This window comes from Lynx rufus, unplaced genomic scaffold, assembly GCF_022079265.1.
Source record: "Lynx rufus isolate CCGP_SWC_20201006 ecotype Redwood Valley unplaced genomic scaffold, mLynRuf1.p SCAF_25, whole genome shotgun sequence".
Classification (NCBI taxonomy): Eukaryota; Metazoa; Chordata; class Mammalia; order Carnivora; family Felidae; genus Lynx; species Lynx rufus.
The window spans coordinates 16,528,600-16,542,367 of NW_025814840.1; the positions used below are offsets into that span (position 1 = coordinate 16,528,600).

General features: G+C 45.2%; 1 protein-coding gene across 1 annotated transcript in view; it reads right to left on the minus strand.

Annotated features, from left to right (window-relative positions):
• DISC1 (DISC1 scaffold protein) overlaps positions 1-13,768 on the minus strand; it is a 307,604-nt gene that overhangs the window by 212,161 nt on the left and 81,675 nt on the right. The window contains exons 6-7 of the mRNA XM_047088671.1: positions 7,115-7,169; positions 2,309-2,411 (exon numbers count right to left, since the gene is read on the minus strand). Of these exons, the coding sequence (XP_046944627.1) occupies positions 2,309-2,411; positions 7,115-7,169 (158 nt within the window). The remainder of the gene's footprint in view (positions 1-2,308; positions 2,412-7,114; positions 7,170-13,768) is intronic.

Below are 13,768 nucleotides of genomic sequence, written 5' to 3' on the forward strand. Positions count from 1 at the left end.
CCCCCACCCCCACCCCCACTGTGGAGTATAGCTCAAAAGGAAACAGAAACCACATTGTGTGCAGAAGACGCAAAAGAATGATGACCACCCTGGCCCTCGCACAGCCAGTGAGGAGACCCCATTGGCTGGAAAGCCTGTTCGCCAAGGGCCTGCAGTGTCATCCAGAAACAGAGAGGTAGAAGGTAAGCTCCCATCCCAGCTAAGTCTCCGATCAGGCCTCACCAATTTTCTCAGCTGATCAAAGAACTAAGCACAAAACCCAGGCCCCATATGCAATATACCATCTCAAGAATTTTCCTCGGGATTCTAAAAAGAGATTACTCACATTTGAAAGAGGGATATCTCTGCCGCCTGAATGATACATCTCCTCCCTTGGGCTTAATAGAGACACATCCACCTGTATTCCTCAGGAAGATATATGGATTAAGAAAGGCAAAAACACTAACTCAGAAGCAAGATTGTGTTCAATCTTCTTTTTTTTCTCTTAGCAAATGGGGCCATAATTCCAAGTAAATGGCATGTGAAGCTGTTAAGAGCCAAGCCCCACATTCACATTTCGATGTTGCGCTGGTTGTAAATAATACGCCTGACTGCATCAGGAACCAAATTGCTCGTTAACTGCCAACATTAGTTGTTTAATGATCTGAATACCAGAAGATGCCAATTATTGTATTCCTTCTTAAAATGCCATTTAAAACCCATACATGTAATTATTATACCTTTTCGTTAAATTTTTATGATTCTTCTGAATCTGCTGAGCTGGAGGCTCACTCAACCTATAAAACTCAGAGAATACTTGAAGGATGTCATTATGTAACTAGATTAAAACTCCATTTGTCGGGGCACCTGGGTGGCTCTGTCAGTTAAGCATCTGACTTCGGCTCAGGTCATGATCTTGTGGTTCATGAGTTCAAGCCCCGCGTCAGGCTCTGCGCTGACAGCTCGGAGCCTGGAGCCTGCTTCAGATTCTGTCTCCCTCTCTCTCTACCCCTCCCCTGCTCATGCTCTGTCTCTGTCTCTCTCTCTCAAAAGTAAGTAAACATAAAAAAATTAATTAAAAAAAAAAAACCTCCATTTGTCACACCTGGACTTGAGTCCCTGCTCTGCCACCACTGAGCTGACTGAGTGAACTTAACCAACAGATATACCCTCAACCTCCTGATCTGTTCACTGGGACCTCAGTATCTGTCCCACCTACCTCATACAGCTGTTGTGAACATAGAATAAAATAACAGCACACAGGAGGGGTGCCTGGGTGGTTCAGTCAGTTAAGGGTCTGACTCTTGGTTTCAGCTCAGGTCATGATCTCACGGTTTCATGAGTGTGAGCCCCAAGTCGGGCTCTGAGCTGACAGCATGGAGACTGAGTGGGATTCCCTGTCTCTCCCTCTCTCTGTCCCTCCCCCACTCATGCTATCTCTGTCTCTGTCAAAATAAATAAATAAACTTAAAAAATATACAGAGGAACGTTTAAAAGCATTCTTCAAATGACAGGGTAAGATACTATTTTCAGAGACTTGTGTTTTCGACCTACTAATTAATGGGAAAATATATTCCTAATAACCACCAGATTAAGGAGGGATTATGATCCACTGAGAATCCTCCAGAAATCTAATATCTCTGACTAGTATGTTGAATGAGTACATCACCTTGTCTCATGTCATCGTTTTCTCTTCCTATAGGAAGGGGCTGACCACATCCAACAAGCTTCACGGAGCCTCTGCAGCTACATAATGCTGTACAAACATCTGCTAGAATTATATGGCATGAGGATTAACTCTAGTCTCTCAACTCATAAAGAAACAGAAACTGGGGAGTCCAAAACATGGTACCTACACTGATAACTTATCTTTTATTATATGTGCCTATGTAGTTTTATTTTTTTAAGTTTATTTATTTTGAGAGAAAAAGAGACAGCATGAGTGGGGGAGAGGCAGAGAGAGGGGGAAGAGAGAGAATCCCAAGCAGGTTCTGTCCACACTGTCAGCACAGAGCCCCGTGTGGGACTCAAACTCATGAACCCGTGAGATCATGACCTGAGCTGAAATCAAGGTCGGATGCTTAACCAACTGAGCCACCCCAGTGCCCCTGTGTATAGGCAGTTTTAAGAGTCTTATCCATCCCTTTACAAGATGGCCGTGGTGCCCATTTACTCCATGAGTTTTAGTGAAACTTCCCACAAAAGCTCTGAAATGCCCAAGTCTGATATGGGTTATGGGTAGGAGGTTACTCGAGGACAGAGCCCGGGTGTGGTGGCAGCCGTCACTACTCCGTTCAGCTGCTTCAGTGTCTGCACCGTGTTCAGTTACCTGATACGGCTAGCATTTTGGCTTCAAGCAGCGCCGGCAGTTGGATTTCAATATCATTTACTCTCTTCCTGAGAGTGCTGCAGATTCTCTCGCTCATACACACCTAGAAGGAGAGAAATGGCCATGAACCATCGTTTACTCAGGAAAAACTCAGAAAGCAATGGAGCAGCCGGCCAGAGGCTTCCGCGTCTGCAAGTAATTAAGAGGGGTGGTAAAGAGTGACTGAAGGAGAGTTCTTTAAAAGCAAGCAACGTAAACAGACAGAAGTAAAAGAGGAAAGAAGGGAGGAGGGAAGACGGAAGGAAGGGAGGGGGGAGGACTAAATGAAGTGGGCATCGGGGGCACACTTCAAGCATTAGGTCCCATACCTTCACCACATCTAAACGCAAAAATGACAAGAGTTAACACACCAAAGCGCAACCACAAACCACAATAACCTCACCACTCTGCCCACTCCCTCCTCAGGGTTACTCCCGCCTGAAATACTCTTGACCCAAGTGACTTAGCCCACTCTCACCCTTCCGGCCTCTGCTCACACACTGCCTGGGAAGAAAGGCCCGGCTGATGAGCCATGTATGATGGCAACCCCCTCAACCCTCCCGTCTTCACCCTGCATGATGGTTTTCCATAGTGACTTCTCCAGCTGACACTATTTGTTTCTGTTCCTCAGTTTTTCTAGAATCTCTGTCCCCTAGGATGCAAGCTCTCTGTGAGCAGGGACTTGGCTCTGTGTCTTGTACACAGTAAACAGTAAGTAAAGGGGCACAGCAATTGAGATCAAGGGCAGAGCGGCAGGCTAATTACTAGTAGATGTTGTCTAATGAAACTTTAAGGGCAGATAGTTGCTGGCAAGTCATATTTGAAAAATAGACAAGGAGACCTCAATGAGCTCTATAAGTTTTATTATGTATTTTTCCAGGATGCTCCAAACACTTCCTATGTTCTTTCTTTGCTCTTTCAAAAATAGCAAAAATGTTAAATCTCACATTCCTTTTCCAAATGTCTTAGGTTATCTTTTACTTTCTTTGAAACTGAAACATCACATTTCTTTTCTTTTATTTAAAGCGAAACCCCAGGACGCCGGGGTGGCTGAGTCGGTTAAGCATTTGACTTCGGCTCAGGTCGTGATCTCATGGTTCATGAGTTCGAGCCCCGTGTCAGGCTCTGTGCTGATAGCTCAGAGCCTGGAGACTTCTTCAGATTCTGTGTCTCCCTCTCTCTCTGCCCCTCCCCTGCTCACACTCTGTCTCTCTCTCTCTCTCTCAAAATAAATAAACATTAAAAAAATAAAAAGCAAAAACTCTATATTCAATTGATATCTACACTCAGATAAGTGAGTTACCTAGAAAAACATCCAGTTCAACAAAAGCACACACTCAGTTGAATAACAATGAACATGTGTACAGAGACATTTTGGGTGTTCCACAAAGGATGTTACCTAGAAACGTCCCCCTCTTCTTGCTAAAAATCTGATTCCATTCAAAGACTAAAATTAACCCACTTGGGTTCACAGAGCCCAGAGAAAATACAAAATTTAATTTCCCCAGAAGAATCTAGATCTTGCTAGATACCATCGACTTTAATTGTTGTGCTTATCTTAGACTTAAATTGAAATTATTTTTGGAATCAAAGCAGACCTCACCCATCCTGCCTAAAACATTATACTATTTCTTTCATGGCCTTAAATATGTTCTTTTCCATAAGCAGCTGTAATTTCCCAGATCTCTTTATAAAACTCATTCTCTGATGAAGGCGACAGCGTGGTGGCCTCCACACCAAAGCTGGAATCAGCGGGGATGAGCGTCCCCGTGTCCCAAGTGATTAATTCCTAGACCCTCACGGTGGTCCTGACATTTGTCAGGAAGTCAGAACTGGTTGTTAAAAAGAAGTTGCTCTGGATTCCTCCTCCCAGCACCCGGTCTCAGGTTGGCCCAGTGCCCGACGATGGCTCATCCCTTTCCATCCATCTAAGAATGTCATCGGAGGTCCGAGAACACTGCTGCTAAGTCCGTAACACGTGCCGTAATTCTTATGTCTCATCCAAAGTCCATCCAGTCTTTCTGATTTTGGTAACCATTTCTGTTAATCATAATTGGGCCAGTTTCTCCTTTGTTGAGCAAACCTATCCTTCAAGCTGTCACTATTAATATGAAACAGCTTCTCTAAATCTTATTAAATTGCAATGTACCTTCTTTCAGGCACTGCTGGATGTAATCGAATATCTACCAATCTCCAGCTATTCCATTTATTTCCAACTATTTCTTCCATCTCATTTATCCTTTAATTACCTGGTGTGAGTAACCGTTAGAGTCAAAGGAATGTAATGAATGAAGGAAGGCCCCGTCTCTCTTTGGGGGAGGAATCAAAACATTATCAGGTCTATGTGTCTAACATACTGAAGGAAGAAAACTGGGCCAAGCTGCAATTTTTACCTCAAGGTCGTGAGTCAGTCAAGTCCAGAGTGCAAAGTTGTTTTTTTGTGACTGAGCAGTTTTGTTTCAATTCCGTGTGGACTCATCTATGCCCCCCCCCCACACACAATCATGGCTGTGTGCACGTACATACCCACCTATACACACATACACGCCCCGGAAAATCTGCATCTCCTTTTAATTTCCAGATAAAATTGGACCCTGAGGAACTCATTACCAAATAGAGCTTTCAGATTTACACTTTAAAATCTTAGATATGAATTCCTTAATCTTATGGAAAAGCAAGGGAATTATAAGTTTTTTTGTAAGTGCGTGAGAGCAAGTATGCAAACAAAGCCAATCACTTTCAGCATTTGGGCAAATCCAAGAGCTTTCACAGTAGCTGGAGATTATCAACAAATCCCACTATCATGTGCATATGTCAATAGGTGTGTGCACAGTACAAAATGTCCCGTAAAACACACTCATACATAAACACCATGTGTATTTTGTCATTGGCACACCTGCATGCTCACTGCTGGGGCAGGGACTCGTTCAGATTACACACAGCATGTTCCAATACTCAATAAACCCAAACACTAGAGTGATTCCACCTTTTAATTCTGGGCAAAAATTAGGATGCACCTGGGGCGCCTAGGTGGCTCAGTCGGTTGAGCGTCTAACTCTTGATTTCAGCTCAGGTCAAGATCCCAGCATCATGGGATCGAGTCCTGAACTGAGCTCCGCGCTGAGTGTGGAGCCTGCTGAAGATCCTCTCTCTCTCTCTCTCTTTCTCTCTCTCTCCCCCTCTGCCCCTTTCCCCCACTAGTGCTTGCTCTCTCACTCTCTAATTAATTAATTAATTAAAAGAAATTAGGATGCACCTGATAAATGGCACATATTTACATCAGAAAATCCAGGAGAAGGAATCCTCCTAGCCCCTGCCCCGTGCAGGAAGCTGGGGCCTCTCCTCACCTCCCCAGTGGCTCCCCCTGGAGGTCACCTGGCAAACATCCGTAGAACATGAACACTAGTCGGCAACATCACCGAAGCATACAAGGTACGCCCTCTAGCACTTTCCCTGCTGCTTCACATGACAACGTGGGTAAACCGAGCCAGTCTCCCTTGAGCAGGAAAGAAGGTCTCTCGGCACATACAGTATGAGAACACATGATCAAAGCCCTTTACCAGAGCCCTACCAGGGGGATTCAGCTCCTGGCGTGGCTCCCAATAAAGCAGTTTCTCAAATCCCGTCTTGCTCTTCTCCAGGCAAACCTTGTGGCAGGACATAACCACCCATCAAACCACTGCTGTGTGATTTTGTAGCAAAACCATCTCATGGTTTTTGGTTTGGTTTCAGTTTTGGATTTTTTTTTGTTGTATTTTTGTTTGGTTGTTTGTTTGGTTGGTTGGTTGGTTGGTTGGTTTCTGGAAACAGACACAAAAACTGAAAAAAAGAGAGCCAGAATAATCGTGGGCACTTCTGCCGACAACACAGCCCCAGTCTCAGCTCAGCTGTGGTGATCTGTGAGCCCCTTGGCAGGTCTTCCTGACCTCCCCTGGGCACTGAAAATGAAAAAAAAACCATCTCTTCCAGGACAGTGGATTCTCATCTGCTTTGCTCTTTGCTCTGAAACCCATTCTTTTTACATCCTGGTCATCTCATAACCACCCCTGGCTCCCAGACTTAACACAAATAATTAACAATTCCTACCCAGTTCTGTGCCTCACATGTAGTAGTTCACAGAGTAATTGATCCTTCTCGGTCACATATAACTATCTCTGCAGGGAAGGATTCTGTTTTGTAAACTGTGGTTACCCTAACTAACCACGACATTGACTATTTAATTGACTGTGTGCTCCCAGGGAATAATGCAGGAGTATGCTCTCTCCACACCAACCGAGGGCCTGATATGAAATATATGTGGCAGTGAAAATGGGCAAAATGACTCTGAAGTCAACTTAAAAAGTTTAGAACACAAACACCTACTACGTCTTTTCCAAACTTGTTTGTGCGGATCCCTGAACCCTGTCCTCCTGGAAGAAAAGCAATTGATTTCTTGGATTACTCCCATCCCCAAAGCCTCTTCATGCAAAAGCATTTGAGAGTACCCAGAAGCACTCATTTCTGTCCCCTAACACTGACAGTTCCTGGTGAAGCAAAGGCCAAACCAATCAATCGCTGGGGGACCACAAGCCAGGACCCCCACCACGGAGCAGCCCTCGCTCCCGGCTGTTTGGCCTCATCACCTGGCCTGTAGGATGGCTTTGTAAAGTCTACACTTCTTGTGGAGCCATCAGCTAGACACAGAATTTCATGTGAGCTAGATATCACATAAGTTAAAAAGATAACTTCAGAGACTTCTTTAGAAAGTGGGCATAGAAAGGTACTTACCTTAGCGGTGAGTTCCTTCAGGGACAAGTTGAGGGTTTTTATCCGTTCCCGGAGGCTGGAAGAATTAGAAAGAAGACATTGGTCTTCTTGGGATCATAGTTCAATACCACCAAATATAGGAACATGGTGAAACAGTGAACCTTCCATCAGCCCAAAGGCTCAACAACAGGGGGAAACATGATGCCAGATTGGTTCCATTTGACTGTGGAATTAACATGTTGCTAGGAAGCAGATTTCTCCTCCCTAATTACGCTCTACTTTGGCTAGTACTAAAATCTGTTATTTCCGTAGTGCACATCTCCATACTGCATAGATAGGGTGAAGGAACAACCCAGATGTGCTCCTCCTAGCAGGAAAGAATGAAAATGTACACAGGATGGTCTACACAGGGTCGCATTTCACAGGCAGTAATCAAATATGATCTATTCAGCTACACTGTGCAATCCAACAACTATGCACAGAGCACTGTGTTTAGCAGTGAGGTGGAACATATAGGAGATACGTGTATTTAAAGGACATCTGACATAGGTTATCCTCACTCTCTTTAGGCTTATCCCTTCTTCTTTTTTCTCCTAAGCACTATCCACCTTGACACTTCTGTTATTCAGGTAATTTCTCTCTACCCCCACGGGAATATAAATTCCACCACCACAGCAACTGTCAGTTGGGTTCACACCCATATCCTCAGTGCTTAAAACAATTCCTGCAGCGTATAAGCAGGCATTCATTTGAGACCTGCAGAATGAATAAATGAACAAAGGAATGAATGAAACTAAGTCTCAGACCTTATTTCCAATGTTGTTACCAAAAGAGAGGAAGTACACCCAGACAATCAACTCCAGTATAAAACAAGATGAAAAATTACTATTGAAAATAGAAATCCAGTGTTAGGGGGCGCCTGGGTGGCTCAGTCGGTTAAGCATCCGACTTCAGGTCAGATCATGATCTTGCCATTCTGAATTCAAACCCTACATCCGGCTCTGTGCTGACAGCTCAGAGTCTGGAGCCTGTTTCAGATTCTGTGTCTCCCTCTCTCTTTGCCCCTCCCCTGCTCACACTCTGTCTCTCTCTCTCTCTCAAAAATAAACTAAGAAAAAAAGAAAGAAATTAAGAAAGAAAGGGAGAAAGAAAGAAAGAAAGAAAGAGAGAAAGAAAGAAATCCAGTAGGATCAAACTGTTACGTAAAGACTGTCACAGGCAGATACCGTCTCCAAGGGCACAGTGGAGACAGTAAGTTAGGTAGCGATTTAGGAAAACAAGTGATTAGGTGGAAAGCTTCCTGGAAGAGGCAGAACGTGAACTGGGCCTCAGGGGGAAAAGGGAAGGATGAAACTCCAGGGAAAAGATGAGGCCAGCTGGACCATACGGTTCACAGAGGTGAACTGTGATGGATGAGAAGGGGAAAGACTGTTTCTAAAGGGAGGGAGGAGGGGCAAGGACAGAAGGGGAGAAGTCTGTCTGCATCTGAAATGTGTGCTTACTCGTTTCAGAAAATAAGTGGGGGAAACGCTAATGTTTGTTTAATCTCAGTGGTGGGTAAATGAGTGTATGTTATGTTTTCCAATGTGTTTAGAATATTTATAGTCAAAACAATCCTTAAAGGAATATCAGGGACTGGCTCTAGTCAATACTGAAGGCCGGGCGAAGGAGTTCTGAGCTTTATTCCACAGGCAGTGGGAAATTACTCCAGTTTTGAGCAGGAGAGCAATAAGAAAGAAATGGGGCTTTTCAGGAAAATTAATTGGGCAGCACTGTGAGAGGGGGTTTGGAGGGAACACTGAACGGGACAAACCAGGCAGGCACCTTCAGCAGAAACCCAGCTGTGAAGCCCAAGGGCGGGCACAGAGCATGGAAGTCAGGAAGGAAAGGAAGGCCTGGAACCTTTCATTAGGTTGATGCTGAAAAGCGTAAGCTCTGGAGCTTTTTGCTAATTATTCATTCATTCATTCATTCATTCATTCACATACTCATTAATTCTTTCAATATCTACTGGGCTCCTAGTAAGTTAGGAACTTGGAGCATAAAGACATGGTTCCTGCCCTCAACAGCTCACTGCTTCTCAACAGTAGCCAAAAAAGAAAAAGAAAAAGAAAAAAATTAAAGACAAGAAAGTTACAGGTACTAGAAGAGCAAAATGGTGAGCTGCGAAAGTGAGAAGGTCAGGTTTCCTGGGGTGTGTGGGGGGCGGGGGGTGGCGTTCGAAACAGCTGCTGCAGCAGGGGTTGCAAACGATGACAGGCAGGTTGCCAATCTGCCTGCCTGCTGCTGTTCTTCGGCCGTAAGAACTGGTTTTGAAAGTTGTCACCTCCACCATCTGTGACTTCTCAGTACAAGCAAGTTAGTGCCCACTGCAAATGCCCTAGAACTGGGGCAGGCCCATTCTAAACAAGTCGTCCCCACTTTAGACCTCCGTCCAGCAGAAGAGGGGCACCCAGGCCAGCCGGGGTCGGAGGAGAGCTGACAAACAGCAGGGCACCAGGCAGCAGAGTTTTCTGAATCCAGGAGTCACGATGTGACAAAAATCGGTGTGGGAACGGTGGGAAGGCGCATGTGGAATCCTCCCTGGAGAATTCTAGCCGGCTGGATGCGGACTGGCTCTTCTGAAGGGAGGTAACGCAGAGGGCAGGGAGAAGATGCCCCTTGAGATGCTGGGGAGAGAAGGGCAGAGGGTGCCAAAGATGTGCCTGGACCGATTCTGCCTGATTCCAGAGGCAGCACGAGCTTCCTGCTGCTAATGTCTGCTGTCTGAACTTCAAACTTGCTGAGGGCGGAGAGGCACTTTCCCTCGCCAGGCTCATGGGAGCCCATTCAACTAATAACTTTTCAGCAAACGGTTCACCACGAAATTGATGCTGCGTGAGCATTTAATAGTATTTTATAAGGAGGTGTTCCCAGCCACACACGCAGACCAGTTCATGCATTAACAATGAAGACAGATAGGTATCGGGTCCACCTGCTGACCCTGAAAATGTAGCTAACCAAGAGGCAGTGCCTTTAGCTACTGCTCAATAGGTCAAGCACTAGCCTTCCAGGGGTTGACACAGTTCGTTGGTCTTGGCTCAGCTCTGGTCCTATCCCAGAAAGAAGATGAGTCTCCTCTCAAATATCCATGTTAGAGCAGGGAGGCAGTGATGCGGATAATTGAATGCATTGTTTCATATTTGATTTGATTTATATTTAATTTATTTAATTTATGCTGTATTGCTTTTTGCAGTAGATTTACCTCCCTAATTATGTTTTGCTCAGGCTAATATTAACATTGGTTGCATCCCTGGGGATGAACGCAATGAAATGAAAGCAATGGGGGGGACAGAAGAATATGAATAATCTACACACCAGGCTAGTGGTTTTCAAGCTATTTTTAGTAGCAGAACTCTTTCCAACAAATGTTACATAGAACCATAATATATAAAATACGCAACAGGAGATCCGTTCTGATTGAGGGTGGGTGTCTGGCCTGGGGTACAAACGATGTCACAATGACCCCACACACTTAGTGTTCTACCATCACACTGTGGCCCCTGAGCCAGGATTCCAGGAGCAGGAAGTCAAATTGAAAACCGCCAAATTAGAGAAGTTAAATGTTTGCAAACAAGAGTTACATGTACCTCAATGATTAAAACTCATCCCCATGTTTGTTTCAAGCTTGTATACTGTTAATGACATTAAGAACTGTCTTCTCAGATCCAATTACACTGTATCCTAGAAGCACATATACCGTCTCCACAAACAACGTTTTAACAAACACACGAGACCTCACTTACTCAAATGTATCTTTTGTTCAAAGCAGCCATGCTAGGAATAGGAGCGTCAAACATTTATTGAGCACTTACTACGTACCAGGCACTTCTCCATATTCCTCACACACATTAGCATTTTAAATTCTCACAACTCCGTGAAGTAGGTACTATAACATCTACATTTTCAGACAAGAAAACTCAAAGAGAGATGTAAGTACCTTTCCCAGGGTTAACCAGCTGGTAAATGGGTCAATGATGACCCAAGCAGTTCCGCTGTCTATTCTCCTGACCGCTAGCTAACTTAACCCATACCACCTCTCCTGGAAGCCGTTGTACTTATTCAAACATGCTCTCATTGTCCAGACTGGCGTTTAGAATCCTACTTTATTATTTTTTATTTTTTTAATGTTTATTATTTATTTTTGAGAGAGAGACAGAGCACGGGTGGGTAAGGGGCAGAGAGAGAGGGAGACACAGAATCTGAAGCAGGCTCCAGGCTCTGAGCTGTCAGCACAGAGCCGGACGCTGGGCTCGAACCCACAAACTATGAGATCATGACCTGAACCGAAGTCGGGTGCTTAACGCACTGAGCCCCTAGAATCCTATTTCAGAATTACGTTAAATTGAATACAACCAATATCATGATTTGTGAATGCACATTATTCTTCACTCACAAACTGGTGTTTAAATCAAATGACCAAAATTCACCTCCAACACATGAAGCCTCAGAAAAATCAAGACCGCTGGCAAGAATGTGCTGCAGAGAAAGCACATCAGGGGCAGATGGGTCCGGAGCTAGTGGTGGCAAAGGGAAATCGAGGGCAAGGAGGTCAGTTTTGAGTGGACTGTGTTCCCCGCACCCCAATTCATTAGTTGGTGTCCTCATCACGGACTTTATTTAGAGACATGGTCTTTACAGAGGCGATCAAGTTAAAGCAAGGTCATTAGGGTGGGACCTAATCCAGCATGCCTGGTGTCCTTATGAAAAGGGAGAATTCAGATACAGACAGACACACACAGAGAGGTGACCATGTGAAGACACAGGGAGAAGACAGCCATCAAAAAGTCAAGGAGAGAGGCCTCACAAGAAACTAAGACTGCCGACACCTTGATCTTAGACTTCTAGCTTCCGGAACAGTGAGACAGTGGATTTCGGTTACTTAAGCTGCCCAGTGTATGTCATACCTTGTTAAAGTCACCCACGCAACCTAACACAAGCGGGATTTTCAATTTTCAACTGAAATTAACACACAATTAATCATATGTATTATTAAGATCATACATACTGGGTCCAACGTGAAAAAAAGTCACTTCCTTATGTAGCAGCAGGCAGACAGCAGACAACATGATACCTCTTTTGTTTGCTTCAGATTAACAAATGGTTTCATGCTCTTTTTTTAAGAAGTTTTAAAAAAAATTTAATGTTTATTTTTTAATTTTTTAATGTTTATTTATTTATTTTAATATTATTTATTTTTGAGAGACAGAGTGTGAGTGGGGGAGGAGGAGAGAGAGAGAGGGAGACACAGAATGTGAAGCAGGCTCCAGGCTCTGAGCCATCAGCACAGAGCCCGACGCGGGGCTCGAACCCAGGAACCGCGAGATCATGACTGGAGCCGAAGTCGGATGCTCAACCGACTGAACCACCCAGGGTGCTCCAGTATTTATTTATTTTTGAAAGAGACAGCAAGAGAGAGAAAGAGAGAGTGGGGAAGGGGCAGAGAGAGAGAGACACAGAATCCGAAGCAGGCTCCAGGCTCCCAACTGTCCGCACAGAGCCCGACGTGGGGCTCAAACCCAGGAACTGCAATATCATAACCAGAGCCAAAGTCGGACGCTTAACCGACTGAGCCACTCAGGCACCCCAAGACGGTTTCATTTTCAACCCACCCAAGTGGCAGACCGAGAGAGGTTACAGCAACAGACATATGCAGGATGTGAATGTTCTCATTGGTAGCGTGGGAACTACGGGTTTGAGGGGCAGCCATACGAAAATTTCACATAAGAATGCCTTTGATTTAAAAAAAAAAAAAATGATTAGGAGACCACTGGGTTAGTACAGGAGCTCACAAATAAATGCCTGAGCTTCAGGTTAGGGATGAAAAGGGGCTCCCTGAAACACTCTTGCAATATCACGGGAATGCGACTGCTGGTGTCAAAAATATCAGTAATAAAAAATTAGTTTGGGGAGAGACAGATTGCTTTTCAGCAATAACTAGAAAGGGAAAGGGAATGGGAGTCAACCGTGGTAACTAATCTAAACAGTACAAGCCAAGACTGGTCAAGGGCCAGGAGGAGGCGTGTGCGGGAGACCCTCAGCCCAGTAAGCTGGGTTCGATGACTCAGGGTGAGGAACAGTTCTAAGGAAGAGCCACCTGTGCTGCTGCCACTCTGGCCTGTGGACACCGCCTCTGAAATGCCGCAAAGGCCTGTGAACTGGTCCCCCCTCCGCCCTCACCACTGATCAGCTCAGATCCTGCTCCCATACACCCAGGGAAAGCCGAGGACCAACGCAGCCGCCTGCCATCAAATCTCTGACCGCCTCTCCCACAAGGTTCACTTCACTGGCTCTGCCCCGCCACAGAGGACTGACAGCTCCTCCAGTCCGCCCTGGCGGGGGTGGGGTGCAGGCCCCTCTGTCTGGACGCTCCCGCTGCCCCCTTCCATCTTACCCCCTCAGTGAGCCCAGCCTGACTATTCCGTGTCAGATTGCAAATTCACATCCCCTCCTGTTTCCTCTTCAACAACAGCATTCACTACCTCCTAACCCACTGTGCGGTCTACTTAGTTATTATGTTTATTGTTTCTGCCTTCTCCCACTAGAAAGAAAGCTGCACAGGCGCAATGATCTTCTGTGGATGGCACATAGTGAGCGCTCAATATTTGCTCCCTGGGTGCTAATCACCTTCTTGTC